General features: G+C 47.6%; 1 protein-coding gene across 1 annotated transcript in view; it reads right to left on the bottom strand.

Annotated features, from left to right (window-relative positions):
- LOC135819562 (uncharacterized) overlaps positions 1–14,950 on the bottom strand; it is a 205,263-nt gene extending 190,313 nt beyond the window's left edge. The window contains exon 1 of the mRNA XM_065332791.1: positions 13,388–14,950. Coding sequence (XP_065188863.1) covers positions 13,388–14,937 — 1,550 coding nt within the window. The 5' untranslated portion in view covers positions 14,938–14,950. The remainder of the gene's footprint in view (positions 1–13,387) is intronic.
- Positions 14,951–23,487: the final 8,537 nt, after the last annotated feature.

Genomic DNA, 23,487 nt, shown 5'->3' with positions numbered 1-23,487 from the left:
GCTTCCGGGGGTCACGTGCATCTTGCTTTGTAACGGAGTGCCGTACATTGGCTCATATGCCGCGCTGACGGGCATCAATGGACTTGCCATAATATTGTCATTGGTTTCATTCTGTCTCAGAGTGTTCTGTTGTATTTGTTTTCGTTTTAAAAGCGTTTGAGCGGTTGGGTGAATGGAAACGTCACCGTACTGGTAGTAGCGATGCTTGGATGGTGTTTGCGGGTTTGCTCTTTGTTTTTGTATTCCCTAGTTGGCTTGATTCTTTTATTTTATTTTATTTTCTGATTGGATTTTCCTATTTATTTGATTTGATTTTTCTTGAATGGTTTTGTCACCATTGCTTTTCTTGCTTGCGCTTTTCAGTTTCTTCTTTCTGATACCCGGTTTGTTTTCAAATAAAGGCGAAGTTCAGTAGTAGTAGTAGTAGTAGTAGTAGTAGTAGTAGTAGTACTACTGAGTTTTTGGACATTGTATTGCATTGCTGCTCCATCTACATGGCTGTATTTGTGTTTCACATCTCCATTTCAAGTTTCCTAATAAAGATTGTGTCAAGTAGTAGTAGTAGTAGTAGTAGTAGTAGTAGTAGTAGTAGTAGTAGTAGTAGTAGTAGTAGTAGTAGTAGTAGTAGTAGTAGTAGTAGTAGTAGTAGTAGTAGTAGTAGTAGTAGTAGTAGTAGTAGTAGTAGTAGTAGTAGTAGTAGTAGTAGTAGTAGTAGTAGTAGTAGTAGTAGTAGTAGTAGTAGTAGTAGTAGTAGTAGTAGTAGTAGTAGTAGTAGTAGTAGTAGTAGTAGTAGTAGTAGTAGTAGTAGTAGTAGTAGTAGTAGTAGTAGTAGTAGTAGTAGTAGTAGTAGTAGTAGTAGTAGTAGTAGTAGTAGTAGTAGTAGTAGTAGTAGTAGTAGTAGTAGTAGTAGTAGTAGTAGTAGTAGTAGTAGTAGTAGTAGTAGTAGTAGTAGTAGTAGTAGTAGTAGTAGTAGTAGTAGTAGTAGTAGTAGTAGTAGTAGTAGTAGTAGTAGTAGTAGTAGTAGTAGTAGTAGTAGTAGTAGTAGTAGTAGTAGTAGTAGTAGTAGTAGTAGTAGTAGTAGTAGTAGTAGTAGTAGTAGTAGTAGTAGTAGTAGTAGTAGTAGTAGTAGTAGTAGTAGTGGTAGTAGTAGTAGTGGTAGTAGTAGTAGTGGTAGTAGTGGTAGTAGTAGTAGTAGTAGTAGTAGTAGTAGTAGTAGTAGTAGTAGTAGTAGTAGTAGTAGTAGTAGTAGTAGTAGTAGTAGTAGTAGTAGTAGTAGTAGTAGTACTTCTGGCATTTCTCGATTCAACGCAGTCGTTAACCACCGATGCATCGCAGCCTGAGGCCAGCTCACAGATGTCAATGCAGGAGTTTCGGCAGGTGTCGCAGCATCCAGACTCTCCGATCCCAGCCGTGTCGCAGCGGCCAACGTCTACCACCCCGTCTACACCGCTGGCCACTCCAGTACAGAAGCGGCGCACGATTTGGGCCCTTTGCCGACTGCTCCTGAGGGTCAACCAGACAGCCTGCAGGGGGCGTATGAAGAGTGTGTGACTTGGAGGAGAAATTTGTTTATTGTTCCCTTCGGAGCAGCCGGGAAGCAATTTGTTGAGGAAATTGCACGACTGGTTCGCATATTTTCCGACGCGGCGCCCAACCGTGAACGAGCCTGGACATCAATAGCTGTCGCGTGCCACCTCCTGTTGCAGAAACCGCACGGACAGGGCTCCTCCTCCGAACACGGTAATCACCTGACGCGTCGACTTGCTGTTTGGAAGTCAGGAGACATCAACACCCTGCTGCGTGAATGCCGATGCATCCAGGCGCATCTTCCGGCACACCATACCCGGAACGTCGACCAGTCAGGCCAAATTGACGACACCTTGTTTTCAAAACTCGTGTGTTCTGGGAAAACGCAGTCAGCCATTCGGATGGTTTGCTCCAGTGGCTCGGGTGGAGTGTTGTCAATGAGCGACACTGTCAGCGGCAGCCCAGGTTCAACAGTACGTGACATTCTGCTTGATAAGCATCCCCAGCCTGCTGTACCTCCGGATGACGCTCTCTTGCAGGGGCATGACGCGGCTACCCCTCAAGATCCGATCCTTTTTGCCAGGCTCACAGGAGCGCTGATCAAGCAGATAAGTCGTCAAATGTCCGGAGCGGCCGGTCCATCGGGCCTGGACTCTGATGCGTGGAAACGCATGTTGACCTGCTTCGCTGCAGCGTCTGACCAGCTCTGTGCGGCAATGGCAGAAGCAGGAAAACGCTTATGCACCCAGGAAGTCCCACCAGAAGAGCTAAGTTCGTTCACTGCGGCCCGCCTCATCCCACTGGACAAGCAACCGGGGGTGCGCCCTATCGCTGTTGGGGAGGTTTTCCGGAGACTAATAGGCAAAGCTGTGATGAAGATAATTCAGTATGACGCCATGCACGCCACAGCCCCTCGTCAACTCTGTGTTGGTGTTCCGTCTGGGTGTGAAGCTGCCGTGCATACGATGACCGACATGCTTGCCTCGCCGGAGGTGGTGCTTGCCTCGCCGGAGGTGGAGGGTGTGCTCTTGGTCGATGCCACCAACGCTTTCAACGCTATGAACCGCACAGCAGCCCTACACAACGTGCCACTCGTCTGCCCTGCCCTGGGGCAGGTGCTCAAGAACACCTACAGCAGTCCATGCCGCCTGTTTGTGTCGGGTGGTGGAGAGATAAGGAGTCAGGAGAGTACCTGCCAAGGTGATCCTCTCGCCATGGCGATATACGCGGTCGCCATGATGCCATTGATAGACAAGCTGTCAGAGTGCTGCCCCGACGTGGTGCAGCTATGGTATGCTGATGACGATGCTGGTGGCGGACAGCTCCTCAATCTAAGGCAGTACTGGGATGGGATTCTGGAGCATGGCCCTGGCTATGGGTACTACCCTAACGCGAACAAGACAACACTAATTGTCAAGGAGCAGCATTCGGCCCTGGCACTCCAGCTTTTCAGGGACACGGGCATTCGTGTTGTGACCGAGGGTGCTCGTTATCTTGGCGGCGCACTCGGTACAACGGTCTTCTGTGAGGAGTATATCACAGATTTGATCGGCAAGTGGACGCTGCAGGTTGATCGCCTGGCGGAGGTGGCCACCACTCAGCCACATGCTGCGTACGAGGTGTTTGTAAAGGGCCTCGTGTCCAAGTGGCGGTACCACTTGCGCGTCCTATCTTGCCCTGCGCATCTTCTGGCCCGTCTCGACGCCGCCATTACGGACAAGCTGCTGCCAGCGCTCAGCGGCCATTCGTGTCCGGACGAATCGGCACTGAGAAAGTTGCTATCGCTACCAGCGCGGTTTGGTGGCATGGCAATCTCTGTGCCCTCGGTGGAGGCCGAGAAAGAGTTTTCTGCATCCAGACAGATTGTGGCTCCTGTGGCGGCCTGCATAAGACCACCAGAACATCCAACAAGCACCAACGAAACTACTCAAACAGACCAGCTGAACGAGGCAATAGCCCTCAGCCGGCAGGAGGCCGGGCGTATTCGCAGAGAGAAAGCTGCCCGAGCCACGGGTCTCGTTAGCGAATTGCGCCCGGACTTGACAGCAACACAGGCGCTGTTGGTGGAGAATGCCGCGGAAAAGGGCGTATCATCTTGGGTAACGGCGGAACCATCGTCCCAAATGCAGATGGTGCTGAACAAATCGGATTTCCGAGATGCGTTCTGCATCCGCTACGGCCTGCAGCCTGACGGACTCCCCCTGACTTGTGTATGTGGTGCTGCAAACACAATAGACCATGCGATGATGTGTCCGGCAGGGGGCTACCCCATGGCACGCCACAATGAGATCCGGGACTTGTTGGCTGACGTGATGCGTGAGGCGGTCCGGGATGTGGAGGTAGAACCGCCTCTACTACCATATGATGGTGAGCGGCTCCAAGGGAGGACAGCCAACCGCTCGGCAGGTGCCCGCCTGGACATCCGGGCTTGTGGCTTCTGGACGAGACAGCAAGATGCCTTTTTCGACATCCGGGTTACACACCCAAAGGCAAGCTTGCTGTCGCGTCAGGAAGTCATCAGCCAGCTCCGAACGCATGAACGGATGAAGAAGCGCCAGTACGGAGAGCGGGTGACAGCAGTTGACAGAGGTACGTTTACACCGCTAGTTTTTTCTACCTCGGGCATGATTGGCAGAGAATGTTCAATGGCACTGAAGACACTGGCATGCCTGATTGCTGAGAAGAACGTCGACCTACACGTATCGGTTATCATGGGTCAGCTCCGTTGTAAGCTGTCAGTCTGCCTTATGCGATGGGCAGTCACCTGTTTGCGTGGTTCAAGATCGTCATACCGCCGCAACAGGATGAATTTCACGACGATGTGCAGGTTGCGGGCAGCCTGAGCGTGATAGTACCTGACAGACATTTGCCCAACATTGCCCCATGATAATGAATTCTTGAGTTTTTGGACATTGTATTGCATTGCTGCTCCATCTACATGGCTGTATTTGTGTTTCACATCTCCATTTCAAATTTCCTAATAAAGATTGTGTCAAGTAGTAGTAGTAGTAGTAGTAGTAGTAGTAGTAGTAGTAGTAGTAGTAGTAGTAGTAGTAGTAGTAGTAGTAGTAGTAGTAGTAGTAGTAGTAGTAGTAGTAGTAGTAGTAGTAGTAGTAGTAGTAGTAGTAGTAGTAGTAGTAGTAGTAGTAGTAGTAGTAGTAGTAGTAGTAGTAGTAGTAGTAGTAGTAGTAGTAGTAGTAGTAGTAGTAGTAGTAGTAGTAGTAGTAGTAGTAGTAGTAGTAGTAGTAGTAGTAGTAGTAGTAGTAGTAGTAGTAGTAGTAGTAGTAGTAGTAGTAGTAGTAGTAGTAGTAGTAGTAGTAGTAGTAGTAGTAGTAGTAGTAGTAGTAGTAGTAGTAGTAGTAGTAGTAGTAGTAGTAGTAGTAGTAGTAGTAGTAGTAGTAGTAGTAGTAGTAGTAGTAGTAGTAGTAGTAGTAGTAGTAGTAGTAGTAGTAGTAGTAGTAGTAGTAGTAGTAGTAGTAGTAGTAGTCTGAGATACCTCTGCTGAAAGACACCGAAGGCACAGAGTATCCAACTCGCCAAGCCAAGGCCAATTGCCTCGCCAGGTACTACTCCCAGAAGTGTAGCCTTGCAGATGAAGACATCTCTCCAGACGATCTGCCAGAAATGCAGCATTTGGACCGCCATGGTCTTGACCGCATCCATTTCCGGCTTGCTGATGTACGCCGCCGTCTAGCCAAGCTGAATACATCGAAGGAAACAGGACCTGACAATAGTCCAGCAAGAGTCCTAGCTCAGTGCTCTAGTGAACTTGCAGAACCAGTCACCAAACTGTTCTCACTCTGCTTTCGCCACGGTGTTCAACCTACCAAATGGAAGCTGGCCCATGTGGTTCCAGTCTTCAAAAAGAGCCCCCGCTCGGATCCCAAGAATTACCGGCCAGTCTCACTACTATCCATCCTGTCAAAAGTAATGGAGAGTATAGTAAACAAGCAGCTCGTGAATTATCTGGAGCGTTTCAATATTCTGCCCGACAGTCAATATGGCTTTCGGCAAGGAAGAGGCACGTGCGACATCCTCACTGCTTTGCACACTGAGTGGGTCAAGACTGTCAGCGATGGAGGGCACGCTCACATGGTGGCGGTGGACATAGCAGGAGCATTTGATCGGGTATCACACTCTGGACTAATTTTCAAAGCCACGAACGTTGGCATTGGTGGCTGCCTGCTGCACTGGCTGCAGGATTACCTCCTGAACCGCAAACTATCAGTCCTGGTCCACGGCCACTCATCCTCTCCGGCGCCCATAACAGCAGGTGTGCCCCAAGGCAGTATCCTTGGCCCGACACATTTCCTCTTGTATGTGTCTGACCTGGATCAGTGCCTGTCTCCCGAGACGCGACTAAGTTCCTTTGCAGACGACACAACCCTCTACAGCCTCATCCGCACGCAGGACAACATGCATGACATGACTGCCGCCTTGCAATCCAGCCTCAAGCGTCTTGAAGAGTGGGGAGAACGCTGGCGCATCAGATTCGAGCCCTCTAAATCGCAACAGCTGCTGATGACTACGAAAGCCACACACCCTGCTGTCCCTGACATCAAGTTTGGAGGTATCGCGGTTCCCGAAGCCAACACCATCAAGCTTCTTGGAGTGACATTTGACGCCAAGCTGTCATTCCGGGATCACTTGCACTCAATTGCGACACGTGGCTGCCAGAGACTGGGTGTTCTCCGTCGGGCTTGCAGGGTGTTAGATTACCATGGCCGGCTTTGTGCGTACAAGGGATTTGTGCGACCAATCCTCGAGTATGCTCCCCTTGTGTGGATGGGAGCTGCCTCCAGCCACCTCGCCCGACTCGACCGTGTACAGAAACGTACAATGGCCATTATTGGCCCTGGTGCCCTTCTCCAAAGCCTGTACCACCGCCGGATTGTATCTGGGCTGGTATACCTGTACAAGCTCCAGTGCTTCCCAGGACCACCCCAGCTCACCGCCATGATCCCCCCTCCAGCCAACCATGTAGAAGCTCGGCGCACCCGGCGTCAACCCCCTCCTGGCCAGCAGCACCATGTGCAGCTGCAGCAAGTCCTGGACAGGAGAGCACCTGCCTATGCTTCTCGCTCCTTCCCGTTTTCTGTAGTGTCAGTATGGAACAGCTTGCCGAGCGAAATTGTAAGGGCTCCACTCAGCTTGAAGCGGCTCCACACGTTCAAAGAAGATGTCCATAAGTAGTACCTCACGCACCAACACTGGCTGATTGCTACCGACTTCTACGGATGAACTCTTCACTGTGGCACGGGTCATGTTCCTTGGTTCGGCTATGCTGATGAGATTGGGCTTTATTTACCTTTTATTATTTTTTTTATCATTTATTATTTTAGTTTGTCTTGTTTGTTATGATTTCTTGGTTTTCCACCCGGTTTAGTTATAATTTAAATTATTATTTGGTACAGCTTTTGGGCGTCATTATTTTCTTCTCATTATTTCGCACCAAGTTTTTATTTTGTGGTATTCTCTAGCTTCTGTTTGTTTGCAGTTGTTCTTGTGCAACCCCCCCCCCACAAACACACATTTTTCGATGCCTAGTTGCAACGCTGACGCCGAGACCTCTGGTCAGTTGAGTTGCTCCCAGCACATCAGCACGTCGTCCCTACATCCCCTATGTTTTGTCCTTTTCCTCGTTTCTCAGTTTTGTTCTCCACCTGTATTCCAGTAGGGCTGTGTCAATAGTAAAAAAAAAAAAAAAGGCCAGCTTCGTGGCGCTCACAGTCTACGACAATACCAAGGAAGGTCAATGGTGATGGCCCTTCGAGCTGGGATGGAGCAAAGAGGAGTGCCGAGATACGTGAATGCCCGGAGGCGGATGGTGAGTTGCTGGTTGGCTGCAGCCAAACCATTGGAGATATCGAGAAAGTCATCGAGGTAATGAAGCCAGTGATCTATAGCAAACTCGTGCTGCATGATCCAGTTGATTGCTGTGGCTACTGAGTCAAAGACGGCTGGGCTGGAGCGGAGGCTGAAAGGCAGAAAGCGCACGTAGTAGTAGGAGCCTTCCCAGCGAAGTCCTGACAGCGGACTGGGATCTACCGAAATGCACTGCGTACATCGAGCTTGGACAAATACACAGGCTGCGGGCATGACATGATGATGGTGATTGCGTTGTCAATGCTCGCGTAGTGCACAGAGATCGGCTTGGCAGGAATGCTGTCGTTCGCACCAGTGCCTTCCGGACTAGACATGGTGGATCATTCGCAGCTTGCCGTTCTTTTTGGGGATGGCACCAATACCAGAGCGGCGCATGAACTGAAATGGAGGTGACAGAAATGGGCCTGTGGTCTCCCTGCGGGGGCAGGAAGCAGCTAATTGCTCGGATATAAATGCCGAGTTAGTGAAAGCCAAGGGTAGGTTGTTAGAGAAAACCGAAATGTCGTGTTGGCCGGCGGATCCAAGAGTAAAGCCACGGCGCAGGCCATGGAGAACATACGCAACACATGACTGATCTGAGTGGTTACGTAACAGGCGGGCAAAGTGGTCAGCTAGCAGTGTGGTGTCTGCAGAGTGTATAGGAAAGAAGCTACGTACCGAGTCAGGCGATTCAGTAGCCATTCTGCTAGTAGCGGCGAGATGGCCGATTGGCTATGCGCAGCTGCTGGTTGCACATGATGCATGGGTGGTCCTTGCCACACTGGCAGTAGGTGTGGGAGAAGCGGCACGACGACGAAGAACAGCGACCTCCATTGAAGTTGCGGCAGATTTCTTGGCCGTCGCTGGTATGGTTGCGACCACTGGAGGTAAATGCTGCTGGCTTGGGGACGAAAAGGACACAAACCGCCCCTGGATGGACCGTCTTACATAGTCATTGAGCGCATTTTGGGTGTGCATGGCCTGTGAAAGCTATCTGCCATAGGTTCACGTCAATGGTGTCCAACCTCTTCGTGCCTGGTTACTGGGCCACGAGCATCCGCAGCTGGCGGTCGTACTCTAGCCACGCGCTTGGGAAGAACTGGCGGTTAGCAGTCAGGATCAACTGCTGGTACGCAATCAGTTCAGCAGTTCAGCAGTGCGGTGTAGGGCAGCAGCCGTGATAGCAGACATGTATGTGGTCCATGCATCGAGCCGGGTAGCTACATGTATAATTATCGTGAACCTTGCGACGCACCTGCTTCGCGTCATCCGACTCAACGATATTAAGCTGGCTATCGCTATTCGGGCTGTGCACCAGCCGGAATGTTGGGCCGGAAGTGTGCAAGAATTTCAGGCAACAAACTTGAAAAATCTAGGAATTCCCTCGCTCTTGCACAGCCTTGGGCACAGCTGGTGCAGGTGGCTGATCGGGTGGGTCACAGGAGCTTGGCATGGCGTAGTGGCGGTAGCAGCCGCATTGCCTTGGCCTTGGGTGAGGAGCGGCACAATGCTCTCCGATAATTATATTATGGCGGCCGACAAAGCCGACTACACCTCGTCCCGTACGAGAGCGCAGAGATCCGTTGAGCCCGCGTCACCTAACCTGGCGGAGGAGGCATTGGTGCAAGTCGGGCTTCTGGGCTCGCGAGCCTTGTCCGCACTGTCTTGTTGATAGTTCTCCTGGCCGGAGCAAACTAAGCTTCTGCTGGACTCACTTGCAGCCCCTGAATTAAGTTGCCTCTCCTATGATTTTAAATCTGCCCCTTTGCAAGTGTCCCAAACAGCTTTTGCTGATGACTTAGGCCTCCATAGCAAATCTAGTGCAGGTTGTCAAAAACTCGTTGCCGTCATGGAGGACTTTCTCTCATGTACCCAATGTTTGCAGGCAGCGCCGCACAAATCCAAAAGCAGTGCAGCAAAGCTTGTAGATGGCCGGTACAAACCTTACGATCCCTGCCTGACGATGTCAGGGAGGACGATCGCTTTCATTGACACCGAAGAGTTCAAGTTCCTGGGGCGAAGGCTGCATGCTGATTGCTCTGAACAGTCCCAGCGGTAAGACATTCGTCAACTCACTTTATCTCTCATGCAAAAAGTAGATGGCTCTTGGCTTCAAGACCACCACAAGCTATGGCTTTACCACCATCTTGTAGTGCCCAAGCTTTCTTGGTCTTTCCAGTTTCTTGAACTCACACAAGGTTTTGTACGTGAACTGCACTTTATGTGTTTACCATTTCTGAAGAAATGGTCAGGCCTACCTCGATGCGCAAACTCTGCCAGTCTTTTTATTGGCAGTCGCACACGCTTTGGCTTACGCCTCCACTACCTTCCTACGGTGTGGAAAAAGTGCCAGTCCATCAAATGGCACATTCTTCGATCGAGTGGGGACGCGCGCATGAGGGCGCTGTTCACTCTGCGTCGAAGTAAGGGTGCGAAGCTGACGAAGCGATATGCGGCGACAATAGAGCTGAAATGTGCAGAGACATCAGTAGGTTCAGGGACTCTCCGTCTACCGTCATCTTCAAGTCATCGGGCAGGGTTGGGTGCTCGTGTTCGTAAGCAGCATTCCAAACCCCCGAGGAAGGATCTCCTTCAAATATTTGAGGAAATCAACGCGCAGGAGCAGTGAAGACTCTTCAGGTGCAAGGCAAGTGGTTGGAATGGACATCGGTGATGTGGCAGGACCACTCGTGGAAATCCCTTTTCTAGGGTGGTACTGGTAAGGATTTGAAATTTCTTCTCGCATCAACCCTTGACGTGCTACCTTCTCCGACGAACCTACGCCGTTGGGGAAACAAATGAGCTTGACTTCATCTCGTTTTGCAAGGCAGGAGAGAAGCCAGTTCGCGTTCAGCCCAGACGAAAGTTGATTACGACTGATCTCCTGTCGGCGGCCTCAGACTGGAAAATTCTTGTCGACTCAGTTAGTGCAAAGATTTCTTCCCTAGCTGTGTTGCACTTACCACCCTAAGGCCAGATATAGTTCTGTACTCTACGAGTCGTAGGATTGTATTCTGGATGGAGGTGACAGTTTGTGCTGAGGACAGATTCAGTGTCAGTAACTCGCGGAAGGACAGGCGGTATGCGGATCTGGCCGATCAATGCCGAGCAAACGGGTGGGAGGTCGTTTCTTTTTCGGTTGAGGTAGTGGTGCTTTTCATCCCGGACTCTCTTCGGAGGGTTCTGAAAGCGCTTGGGTTTTCTAATCGAAGAATAAAATTTATTTGTAATTTGTGCAGTAAGACGTCTCTGCGAAGCAGCTACATCATCTCGTTGCGACGTCAACAAAAACACTGGTCGGAAGATCCACTTTTCTGAGGTACTGTATGTGGGGCTCCGTTTATTGAGGTGCGTCGAAATTTATTCACTTTATCTTATTATTTCTTTTCTATAATTTCCCCATATGAGTTCCTATCAGTTGCTGTGAATACCTCGAGCGTTGAACCGGGTTCTTAATCCACCATACCCAGTTCGCAAGGCTGGGCGGGGTTGTAAGCAGGCTGTCATTTCATCTTTTCTTATTATTTCTTATTATTTCTGCTTTTCATCTACTTCCTCCGCGTCATTAAAATTGTCGCTTCCCAGAGCGATTTTTCGAATTTATTTTGTCCACTCGAAGGGCAAAGAAATCAGCTAGAAGTTGAGGCAGAGCATTGTCGACGGACCAAGTTTTAGTTTGTGGCCTCCCGCTTCGCTGCACGTGCAGCTTACAATGTAGGTCGACCTCTTCCAGAGTTTGAGGCATACCCTTCAGCACTCAACAATACGCTGAAGACGCGCGTTCAAAGTCAGGTCAAGAAACTTCGTTTTCAAGCGATCCATGCCTCCAGGTGGAAGGCGATGAAAGCAAGCTAGCATTTTTCAAGTACACTGTAACGACCTTCCAGCGGGATAGGGTAAGCAGTTCCGCACCTTCTTTCCTTGGCAAGCGCTTCGCTTATTTTGTCGGTGTTTGCAGACCTGCTACCTTCGCAGCAACATGCGCCACAAGTAGCGCATTATAGGAATTTGAGACCACTTTGTTCTTGCCATCGTCAACTTCAGCATTTCGTATTCAGGAGAGACACCAGGATTCTTATTCCCGAGCTTGCAGTCTTGATAAAATGCCCACGCGAACGATGTGGGACGGCACGAACTCCAGAAAACGAAATGCGCTCTGGGACGGAATAGTGCGGAGCGCGATGAATTTGCTTGGTTCGGAAGAGAGCTCCGACAAAGTCAGAGACCACCACGGCTTCAGTAACAAGTAGACATTGCGCAGGAAGGGTCGCACCAGTGTTTGAACACAGAAAACAGTGATTCCGACAGTCTGACTAAGACGAGCCAAGTCACAAATATTGTGATGTGCGAAGCGACAATTTTAATGACGCGGAGGAAGTAATTACAAAAATTCTGCGCATTTTTTCTCCATCTGCGCATAAAATCTAGACTGACAACCTGCTTGTTAAATCATGCACCTGCTTTCAGGCGTAAAAACATGTTGTAGAGGTCTCAGTCCTCATTTGTTAGACTTACCTGTCTTAATAAATGTATCTTTCTCTCGCTCTCTCTCTCTCTCTCTCTATCCACACTATACTTTCGCTATTTTCTTTTTTTTGTTTCAATCTATTTCGTTTCTCTTCTTCTTCTCCCGATTTTCTGATGCGTGAAGTAGGTGCGGATGCCGAGGATATTGGTCGGCGAAGCCTGCAGCACCCCTTCACCACCGATGCGTTGCATTTTCAGCCCCATTCAGTCAACGTCTTGTTAGTCTTTTGTTTCGTCATTTCCTTCTTCTTTCTTGTTTTACGAATTGGGTGCGTGGTTTCAAGTAAAAAATAAATAAATAAATAAAAAGCACGGACACTGCACCAGTCACACTCCGCAACAGTTAGAAGTTGCTACCGACAAGCCTTGTTTCTTTACTATTATGATGAGGGGAAATCATCAGAGAAGAGGCAGATATTGAATGAAATGGATGAACTACAAGTAAATGATTATTGTTTTACAGTAGATATTAGCGCAATGTGTGTATATTCAACTAACTCACATGTGTGACAAATCTACATGAATAGAATAGTGTAGAACGGAGGTGTTATGAACCCTACCAACACAACTATCACAGGTGCTAAGTCAAGCACAAGGACAAAGAAAGGAACACAGAGTAGGTTCCGCTTAAAACTAAACGTCAGAAAGTATACTTAGGTGGTGACAAAGATATGTGTAAAGAAGAAGCCCAGTGCCAGTGTACAAAATCATTTTGGACGTCTAACATCACATTTGATTTGAAAGCTTCCAACTGCACAAGGTCATTATGCATGTATTTGGAACGAAACAAAGCTTGTCACGAGCAACTTTTAGCTGTTGGTGAGTGTGACTGGTGCAGTGTTCGTGCCTGCTGTTGTCTGCAAGCGTCGTCTGGTCTGGGCAGGTCGCAAGCAAAATCTACCAATACAAAAATAATAGAAGAGCTAATCCAAACGCCCGAGCCTATCCTCTAATACAGTAAAATTTAATACTGGATATAACGTGCCCTTTTGATTTTTGATAATAATATAATCACTATATCCGGTGCATCACTATAGCCGATTTGCATGTGTGACTGACACATGGCACATGACTGCGCATGAAATGATGCGTACACGCTGGAAAAAGCATGAAAAGCAGCCACGTGTATATGTGGCTGCTTACAGCATACAGGGAAGAATTTTATCGCACTCGCGTCTGCTGCCAGGTGCATCCAGGCAACGCTGGATCAGTTTTGGAAGAAGTGAACTTTATTGGAAGAACACTTGTTTTGTGAGCCGATAATAGTGCGCATAGTGATGTTTTCGGTGTATTTTTTCTGATTTGATTTTGATTTTGACGAGTTCTATCATTATAGCCGGCATATCCTTACACCCGGTCACTTTATAAACCATACTCACTGTAGAGAATATCCAAACTATACCAGTAGTAGCCTTGCAATCACCGTACATGTATTTACTACAGAATTAAAATGATGGACTAGACTTACTCGATATGATTCCGACGGTGCAGGTCAACTTTGACAGGTGAACCCACAGCTAAAATGATTGGTATACACTTCAGCGTCTGTGGATCCATCGAGCATTGGAATTGGCAATCCTGCGACTCAACAACATTCATTATAGTGACGCTCTCTTCATCAGCAGCTGCCCGATCAAGGAAAGTAATTGCAGACGATGAAGTACTAATACTTGGGCACTTTCCCAGGATATTCGCTGCGCCGAATGAAACTCGACGAAAAAGGATTTCTGCTGGTTTCCAAGGATGTTCTTGTGTTGCTAATATTTTTGGATTGCCATTTTTCTCAACGTGAATTCCAGCAGAACATGCATGGGGACCGATGGTGTTTAGTACAAAAGTGCAGTCCGTAACGGCAACTCGCACTCTGGAAATGGTTATAATTGATATCGGAGTATTGAAGACGAAACTGTGTGCAATGATTGAGCCGATCACTGTCACATCAATCACGTGGTCACCCCGCAGTTGTAGTAGATCATTTGTCCACACCTTAATCATATTGTCGGAGGAGCAATTTGTGAAAGTGGAATTTGAAATCGTGATGTTGGTGGGCCAAGGACTTTCTGTATATATATCAAGTACAGCTTTGGTATGAATTGTGCGGGGACGCTTCATGTTGGTACTCATTTTCATGTTGCTCATTCGGCAGTTATCAAATAGGGCAGTCAATTTAGTCCAAGCGTAAATTGCGACATGTACTGCCGATTTGGTATAGAAGGGCGGTTGTCCGGGTTCAGCTGTGCGCGTGGTGAATGAACAATTTAGCACACGAAACAACAGGGTCTGACTGTATGTAGGATTTCTTTCAGTTGCACCATAGTCGTAGATGTCCAATCCCCCTTGTATGGAATACAGTCTGGAATACAGCAGAAACTCACAGGATATAAACTCGATCTCGTACGCACGCCGCACCCTCACCGATATGAGGAATCCAGACTCGGTCACTTCCACACGAGTACTGTTAAATATTATTATAGATGAGAAGTGCAGCGTACGCGCGAAGTCCATTTCTATATCAATGAAGCCACCTCGAAGTGTCGTCATGTTGCAGCCAAGATTGTCGAGGGTCGATATCTTGAGACTTCTAACACAATCGCTCTTGAGTAGCAGTAGGGACCTTCCTAGCTCCAATGTGCACCCAGTCTCCCTCGTTGGAACCAGATATATCTGAACGTTAACAGATTTCTCCAGCATACAGGTACCTGTATGTGTGTAGTTGGCTGAGTACGCGCCAACTCTCCGGAGAACCTGTATCCAGGCATCATGTACGGTCAGGCATGGTCGCAAAAGGTCAGCACCACATGGCTCTGTAGGTGTAGTAACTGAAATTCCGCTTCTGTTGGAAACAAACACTGTGAACGTATTGTATGAGGGGACTACACCTTGGTCCTGGTGAACTTGAGATGATGTGGCTGGCAACACAGCTGAGTCAGCCGACGGAGAGAGCCGCTCGCCATCGCTGAACACAGAAGTTGCCACCAAAAGCAACACTGCGAATATTTTTCCAGGAGATGCAGGCATGGTTAGGACTACCATCCCTGCATTGTAAATCACGGAAATGCAGAAACATAAGTAAGAATTTTATCCTTTTAACTCCCTCAACCTTATGAATATCCTTTCAGGTGCACTTTCTGAAGCCGAACAAACACATGAAACGAATAGCATGAACGTAGCAACCATGGCAATCTTCAAAAGGCATAACAAAAGACGAGTTGTTATAATTTCTAGAGACTAAAAATTGCAAATAACCCTAAAGTCTAATAGAATGTGACCTACATGACTCAGACCAGGGGATTTCCCTACAGGTGCTCTGACCACCAAGCTATGCTGCAATGGTCAGCCAAAAGTGTGCAGCCACGTTTCTCTCTAATATACCCATCGAAAACTCTTTGAAGTAGATAGAAATGTCTACGCCCATAGTTCATTACGTAAGCTGTTCCCAGGGTGTTGCAAACTCGTGGTAGCTTTACGCGAATTTATTTGACACACGTCCGCCGCTAGTATGGCACGAGGAACAAAAACAATTTTCCTTTCGACGAACTTGCTAAGAAAACACCACGGCGCATGCATCAGTTTCTGCCCGAGTACAGTGGTGAACTATGTGCTCAGGGAGAACTTCAATCTAGCAGATGAGATATCGTACTAGATCAGAGTTCGTACACGTCTCAATAGTCATTGGTCAAATATCCACACCCTGCTACTACATATATCTGTTTCTCGCTATTCCATACCTCACAACGACTTGTTATGCTTCCTGGGCCCAGCAACTCAAACATTATTGGTGCCACAAAAGGGACGCAATAAACGTATTGAAGTGACGCTCCGCATCCAGCGTAACATTTATGTCATTTGACCCTAAAAGCATCGCGAGTTTGAGTCAACCATGGAATATTGAGAAACAGATTAGGCAAGAGTGTGGATATTCGACTAATTACTATTGAGTCCGTTGGGAGTTCCGATCTAATACGATATCTTCGGGCTGGTAATAATCAAACTAGTTCCACGTGTAAATGCATAGGCCTTGCTATAGCCAATACTAAACAACTTGGGAATGGTGCCGTTATTATTTCAATCTTACCTTGCGCTTGATACCGACCCGTCAGGAGCAATACTCTTGCCGTTTCGTTCTGTGATATCCTAATTATATCCTCTCATCGTCTTGTGGTGGATTTACTGTGTTCCAACTCGGATTGCAATCTTTCGACACAGCTAGTCCCTTGCAGGCTCCATCAATTCTCGACGCTCATCTCGAGCTCTGAAGCCTTGCGAATCTGTTCCTTCGTCTGCGCTGTAGCAAGCTTCGGCATTTTCTGACGTTGATGGTGCAGTATGTGGATCTCTGATAGCAAATTGATCACATGACAACGTATATCCATCTCAGCGGACAATGGGTGTGATCGGCCGCTTCATGCTTGGATAACTCAACTAATTACTTCCTTAAATACAATGAGCGCGTACTATGATTATTTATCGCTGTTCTCACACTTTACCATTTTAGCAGCTTGCATATGCCATTGATATATGTGGAAAGCGCGCACTTGCGCCATTTCTGGTGTATAAGAATGATCATTCCTCCATTATCATCATTATCATCCTCTTCTGATGAGCTCCGACAGGGAGCGAAACAGCTGTCTAGAGGCGTGGAGCAATATTATCTCTCAACGGAAGTGTCCTTGCTGGTGTCTGTATGGTTCGGCTGAAGAGCGCGTGGTTGTGATGAGTTGGGAATGCAATAAATACATACAGTGTATTTTATAAATACATACAGAGCACAATACCCATGAGCCACATTGTATAAATTATAATATAATTATCATAATTATATCATCGTTCAAGCTCAATTTTTCCGTGTCATAGTGCTGTTTATCATGTTCAGCATAAGCGAAGTTGTGAATCATGCTTGCATGGTTGACTCCAACACGTCCATGCAAGTAATTATAATAATAACACAGTGCACGTTCTGAATTTGATGGTGCAATGTGTGCATTTCTGATAGCAAATACATGACATGACACGGTATATCAATCTCAGCGGGCAATGGGTTTGACTGGTCGATTCAAGCGTGAATACCCTAACTAGTTGCTACTCAAAATCAATCTTTCGACACAACAGTCACAAGTACCATGCAGGTACTATCAAGTCTCGATGCTCATCTTCAGGTCTGAAGCCTTGCGGATTTGTTTCTTTGTCTGGGCGGAAGCAAGCTTCCGCACGTTCTGACGTTGACGGTGCAGTGTGTGCATCTCTGATAGCAAATACATGACATGACAGGGTATATGAATCTCATCGGGCAATGGGTGTGACCGGCCGCTTCAAGCTTGGTTGACCCTACAAATTACTTCCTGCAATACATACAGAGTAATAAAGCCTCGAACCTCAAAGCTCATGATTTGCACAGAGTAGATTCATTGACGCATGACCCTTATTATAATATTATGGCCAGGCTGACAACAGATGTTATCCAGATTTTCCCAAAGGACAGTGTTTGCATTCAGGAAACCGTACTTAACTGATGCTTTCTCAGTTGAAACAAATATCGGCGATTGACCTCGATCAAATCCCTTTCACACACTGCACAAGTGATAACACGAAGATCAGATACAGAAAATCTGGGACCTTATGTAATTGATGAAGGCCGAGAAGAAAGTGTTATTTTTCGTTGGCTGAGCGTAGCGAATGAAACGAAAGATGAATTTTTTGCCAGCATTTTCACCATAGTTACGGCACCAGGATTGCGTCAGCTATTTTTTGTCAGTTTTCTCAAACTTTTCTCTTCATCGTGGTCTTTCTCTTTTCGTTGTAGTTTCCCACCCGCCCTCCCATTTATTCTCACTTCGGGATAGGTCCTGCGGGCTACGTTTTGATTTTATCTTATTGGGTTATTCTAACCGGTTTTTCCTCAGGGTTGTGCCTCCGCCGGGGTCCTGAGGTTTTTTCCGCCAGCTTCGGGCTGGTTAATTATCCGGCGGCCCCATTCGCCATAGTGGCTCACTTCTTGCATCATGTTGGTCTGGTACATACGTGTACATGTATATGCGTGAGGTGGCATGCCCTTCTTCGTGCTCATCTATACACTACGCTCTTCCATCTTCCACCGTGAGTGAACAAAGACCACACTACTACACACAACTATCATCGTGAGTGAACAAAGACCACACTACTACTGTGATCTGTATCTTTCTGTTGTGTGTGGGTGTGTCTGCGGTGTACGCAGAGGCCAGCTAGCTGGCAAAAACTGTTGATTGCGAATACTTTTGTGCTTTGTAAAACCTGGAGCACTGGCACGGCTGTTTTTCTTCGCGAAATTTGGACATTTAACAAGATGGCAGCCAAAAGTCTCGATTGGGCTGGATCGGCAAGGAAATTTGAATTTTCAAATTCTCAGCAGCCGATTTCGCTGTGGTTTTCGCTCGATTTAGAAAGCTACCAGGCCAGGTTTACCCGGAAAACAGGTATTCCGTGTTCCTCTTGAAACTAGCTTTCCGCTGGTACCTCACATGGCCAACTTCGTCTCAGGAACAGTTTGTTCTGCGTTGCACAAGTCAAGCCTTCTTTCTCGCTCGTTCCTTGATTCATCGTTGACATGCCTGCGTCAAGAAGCCCTTTCAGGAGTTTTCCCAGTCTAGCTTTCAGTTTTCCCAGGTAGAGGACTATCTTCTGGCTATCTTCACCAAGTTTTATCACGTCCCGTGCACAAACTTCAGGTCCCGTGCGTTCGATGCTGAGCTACCTTTTCATGCGATTTAGGGGACAGATGGCATGGCGCTGGAGTCGCCGTTGAGTCCAGGAGGCCGAGGCCTGGTGGAAACTGCCCAGTAGACATGTGGGGTATTGCTGAAAAAGGCAGCAAGCACACAGATAGCCCCGAAATTGTGATGTAGATCCAATTGTGCGTTTGTTCGAGTGCATATCGGCAAATTTGAAAGTTGCACCCGTGATCCCGGCGAGGAGAAGCTGAAAATCAGTGCGTGCGTCAATATCCAGACTACCAGGGACAGCTTGGAGAGGTTCGAAAAGGTCAGGATGCTGGTTGACCACGGCAGGAGTTCCTTTTACCTTCCTTCTCTCTCAAATTGTCTGGATATTGAGTATCTCGCTCGAGCGCTTTCAAATAATAAATCCTGGTTTGACTTGCGAAATCGTGGAACCACACGGAGAGTGACATGAGTTTCATCCCAAAACGCGAACTCCCATCGTATTCATGAGGTTTGTACCGCGTTACGTAAATCGCACCGAACGACTCCATATTGTTAGATGTCCGTGCGCGAACAGCCGTGCTGGAGCTATCAATCAACAAAAACGACATAAAAAAACCCGTGGCCGTCCGCCATTGCGGTGAATAGATACGATTCGGCACGACCTGAAGGCAGCGGATCTCTCCGTGGAGAGCGCTCTCCAAGTTGCAGGAGATAGACTAACTTGGCACTGTTGACAGATGCGTCGACTCTGCTCCTGCCTAACAGGTTCAGGGAAGATGCGAGCTGTGTTTATTATTATTATTATTTGTAAAACCTCTGATACATGTACATAATAATTGGATTTCAAGATTCAATAATCATGAACAAATCATTCGTCACCGGGAGTATGAGTGCTCAATGAAACTGTCATGACATATTTGGACACTATGGGTCTCACATAAGCGTAAGGGTCGTATGTGACCCTTACAGTAAAATCGCATTTTCTGTGAGTTGTGTTGCTAGGAGACAACTAAAATGGTGCTCCACTCGTAGCTGAGGTCCAAAGCGTTCCAACGGTGGTAAAAACAACAATACTTACCATACACATTTTGCAGTATCGATCGACTGAAGTCTGGTGAAATTGGAAAGGACGACCATCCGCCATGCGCGCATTTCGAGAATGGCAGTGCATCTCTTGAAGCCGTGTCAGAAAAGCTTTCTGAGGACACTGACGGCACCAGTCTAGGCTGGATGTCCCTAGAGGATTTCCAGTGTAATGTCGTGAGAAAGAGAGTTCCGTTGAGTCCTCCTAGCTCAAATAAATCGTCCCCGAATGAAGAAATCAAATTTACCAACCTGCGAAGAAGCACAGCAACAGCAACTCTTCCAAGGACTTGTCAGGTGCGAAACAGCTGATTCGCCTGGCCGTGAAATTCACGGCACGCGTGACATCGCGCCTGAGTACACATCTGAGCGAGAGTGAATCTGACGCAAGCGGCGCTGAGGTGAACGAACCAAAATTGTGATATTGTGGAACTGTTGCTGCTGGTACATCGCCGATGGCGAGGTATTGGAGTTCAAGGACGGAATTAGGAGCATAATTATATTCTTCACCAAGACTTAGCGCTTACCTGATTGTTTATCATAGGACTTCAGCTCCATCACTGTCTACGCGCTATCTTACTGGCCCTGCCATGATCACAGCCCTCCTACCCCCGCCAGCTCCAGCCCCAGCCCGGCCCCCACCTAAGCCAGCGTGCGCACAATTGCAAGCCACCATCCGTTCCAGCTGACCAAGACTTTCCAGCCTAAGTCTCGGAACAATGTCCTTCGGTCCTTCCCCCACTGTATGATTGACACCTGGAATTGCATCCCAGCCTCTATCTTCAGTGCTCGCCCCTGCCAGAAGTCGATGCAGACTTTGAAGAAGAAGGTCTATGACCACCTGAGGCAGTCTGACTGGGACTGGGCAACCGATCGCCTCTAGCCCCCTCCGGGATTATGCTCCTGCTTCACCCACCACAAGCCTAATTGTCGCCAATGCTGAGAAGCCAATCTCCACTGCTACCCTATTGCACCCTTCATTTGACACTCTCCTTTCACTCCTATTATCTGTTTGATTATTTGCTATTTTCTGCTGTGTTCCAAAATTAGATCCTCTCCTTCGTTCTAAATCTTCCATTTTTTCTCCCCTGCATTATCCCCTCATGCTTATGCTTCCCTGCCGAATTTGGTGCGCCTGCCATGTGAAGATACCGAGACCTCTGGTCGGTTGAGCATGGCAAGCCCCACCAGCACCATCTCATCCCATGCTAGCCCCATGTGCCTGCCGGTGAGTTGTGTATTTTGTAAAAAAAAATGACGAATGTGGTATGCACTTCGTGCTGTGATTTTTGTGTTTTTTGTTCGCAATTGTATTTTCTCTCAACTTGAAGGGCTACCACGGGTCATACCCTTGCCTGGACATAGTCATGTTTGTGTTTTCTGGACTCATCCAGGCATACAGATTTTTAAAATATTTAGTTTACCCTAGAGATTGCCTGGGCCGACAAGACCCGCTCCCTCAACAGGAGGGCTGAGCTAGTGTCCAAGAGTCGTTAGGAAAACACGTTTTACCTTCGTAACTTTGTCAGCAGGATCACGTGACTCTAGCTTTATAGTCATGTTGCTGGTTTGTGTGTGTGTGTGTATGTGTGTATGTGGCTATGTGTGTAACTGTGCTTGAAGGGGACGGTTGCACTTTTTGTAGCTCCCTTTTATCTGAGTTTTCAGTCGTTCCTCTTAATAGTCTTACGCCAAGGGGTGGCTCTGGGTCCACCAGAGTCGCCCCTGGCGTGTTTCTGAATTTGCTGGGGCGAGGGTTCTGCGACTCGGTCGCCAGGGCAGTATCTTTAGTAATAGGTTTTTCATTTGACCCGACGAGACCACACGACGCTTGCAGACCACAGCACGAACAGTTCACCAGCCACACTCCACGAAAGCAAGTAGTGTTACTCCTGACAAGTCTTGTTTCGTTCCATAAAGTTGACGGGGAACTCATGATGGCAACAAAGAATGCAGTATCTTTTCTGTCACGACTGTTGTCGTCCTCGTCTCTTCATTCGCGGTGGTGTAGCTGACCCCCGAATGGTTTCAAACTGCGAAGCTCGGAGTAAAGTGATGGCAGAGGCATGAGCTGTGAGTGGAGACGGTTGCTGGAGATGGATGGTGATGCAGGGAGAAGAGTTCCGCTGCCTGACGACGAGTGGGAAATTGTTTGATCCTGCAATTTCAGTTCGAGCGCGGTGGATTTCTAGACGATGTGTCTTCATGGCTGTTTTTCAACGCCTGGCCTATCGCTGATATCCCTGCGTGGAATGTTCTTCCAGTGGAGTCCAGGTGGGGCTTCGGGTGCTCACACTCCATCACCTGGTTGATTATTTCGGAACTGGAATAATACAGGTTCAAAAACTTATTGTTTCCTTTTTGTGCGTATCTCTTGTCATCTCTCTTTTCTATACGTCGCACACCAGATGTACCACTATTGCTGTCTTTCTCCTGCTATTTCTCTCTGCTTGCTGTTTTTTGTTTTTGTTGCCACTGCCCCTCATCATACCCATGCTTGGGTGGAGGGCGAAGTGACCCGTTAGGGTACCTGTCAATACAGTACAGTGCAGTATGTGTCTATGTGCAGGAAAGAGAGAGAGAGAGAGAGAGAGAGAGAGAGAGAGAGAGGGAGAGAGAGAGAGAGACACACACACACACACAGACGGGGGGGGGCTGACAGAGAAATTTTGTGTCGGTGTATGTGGGTGGGTGCTAGTATGTGTGTGATGGGTGTGAGAGTGACAGAATGAGTATCGTGCGTGTGCGTGTGTGTGTGTGAGAGAATGTATGTGTGTGTGTGTGTGTGTGTGTGTTCCAGCTAAAGGGCTTGACTGGTTGAATGTTTTCCCTGCCACCTTTGTAGGTTGCAGGGTTTATCTACTTAATATTTGAACTGTACATACCTGTTAACCAAGGACTACTTCTGGCTAGATTTACTCTTATGTAATCAATGGTGATAGTGAAGCTTCTATCAGATCCTCTCTACTTCATTCACCCACACTAGTAGCGACTACGACTGACTCTTTTAGGAGATGTAGTGTTTTCTTCTATGAAAGCAGCGTGCAGGTCTATAGCCAGTGTAGGATGTGCATAGATAACTGTCTTGGCCGCCCTATTCCGATGTACTCCATGTTGGATTAAACTACTATTTGTCTAGTTCATGAGCAATTTTGAAGAAATGACATTTTATGGTTATAATGTACATTATTCGCAAAAGGTGTTTTATATGGCAAGAGCTCTGTTCACGATATTGAAGAAATTAGCCAATGCCATGAGCATGACGATATGGAGGAGGGAGTAAGGAAAAGGCTAGTGCGAGCATGTACTGACGTGATATCTCTAGATTTCAGGAAAGCATTCCACCGGGTCGACCACTCTATACTCCTAAGGAAATTCGGTAAGATTGCTACAGCCTCGTCAGTAAAATGGCTGAAGAGCTTATAAGGGGATCGACAAATTGAAGTGAAGGTACATAGCACTAAATCGAAGAAGCGGAACATCAACTGCGGAGTGCCTCAAGGTTCCCACCTTTCACCACTCCTATTCCTACTCTATATTAATGACCTGCCCAACGCTATGCAACATTGCACAGAATATCTATTTGCAGGTGATGTCACCCTCCTACTGGCTTACAAACCTGAAGACACCCTCGCCAGTAGAGCGAACCTGCAGTCTGATCTCGATGCATGTCAAACATGGGGCAGGAACAATGGAGGTGAATTCTCAGCAAGCAAGACATCCGTGCTGTGCCATAGAGCTATCAATGATATAATTATATACTGCAGGAATCCAATACCAAATGTAGATT

This window comes from Sycon ciliatum, chromosome 6 (genome assembly GCF_964019385.1).
Source record: "Sycon ciliatum chromosome 6, ocSycCili1.1, whole genome shotgun sequence".
Lineage (NCBI taxonomy): Eukaryota > Metazoa > Porifera > Calcarea > Leucosolenida > Sycettidae > Sycon > Sycon ciliatum.
This window is presented reverse-complemented; position numbering and strand designations above follow the sequence as displayed.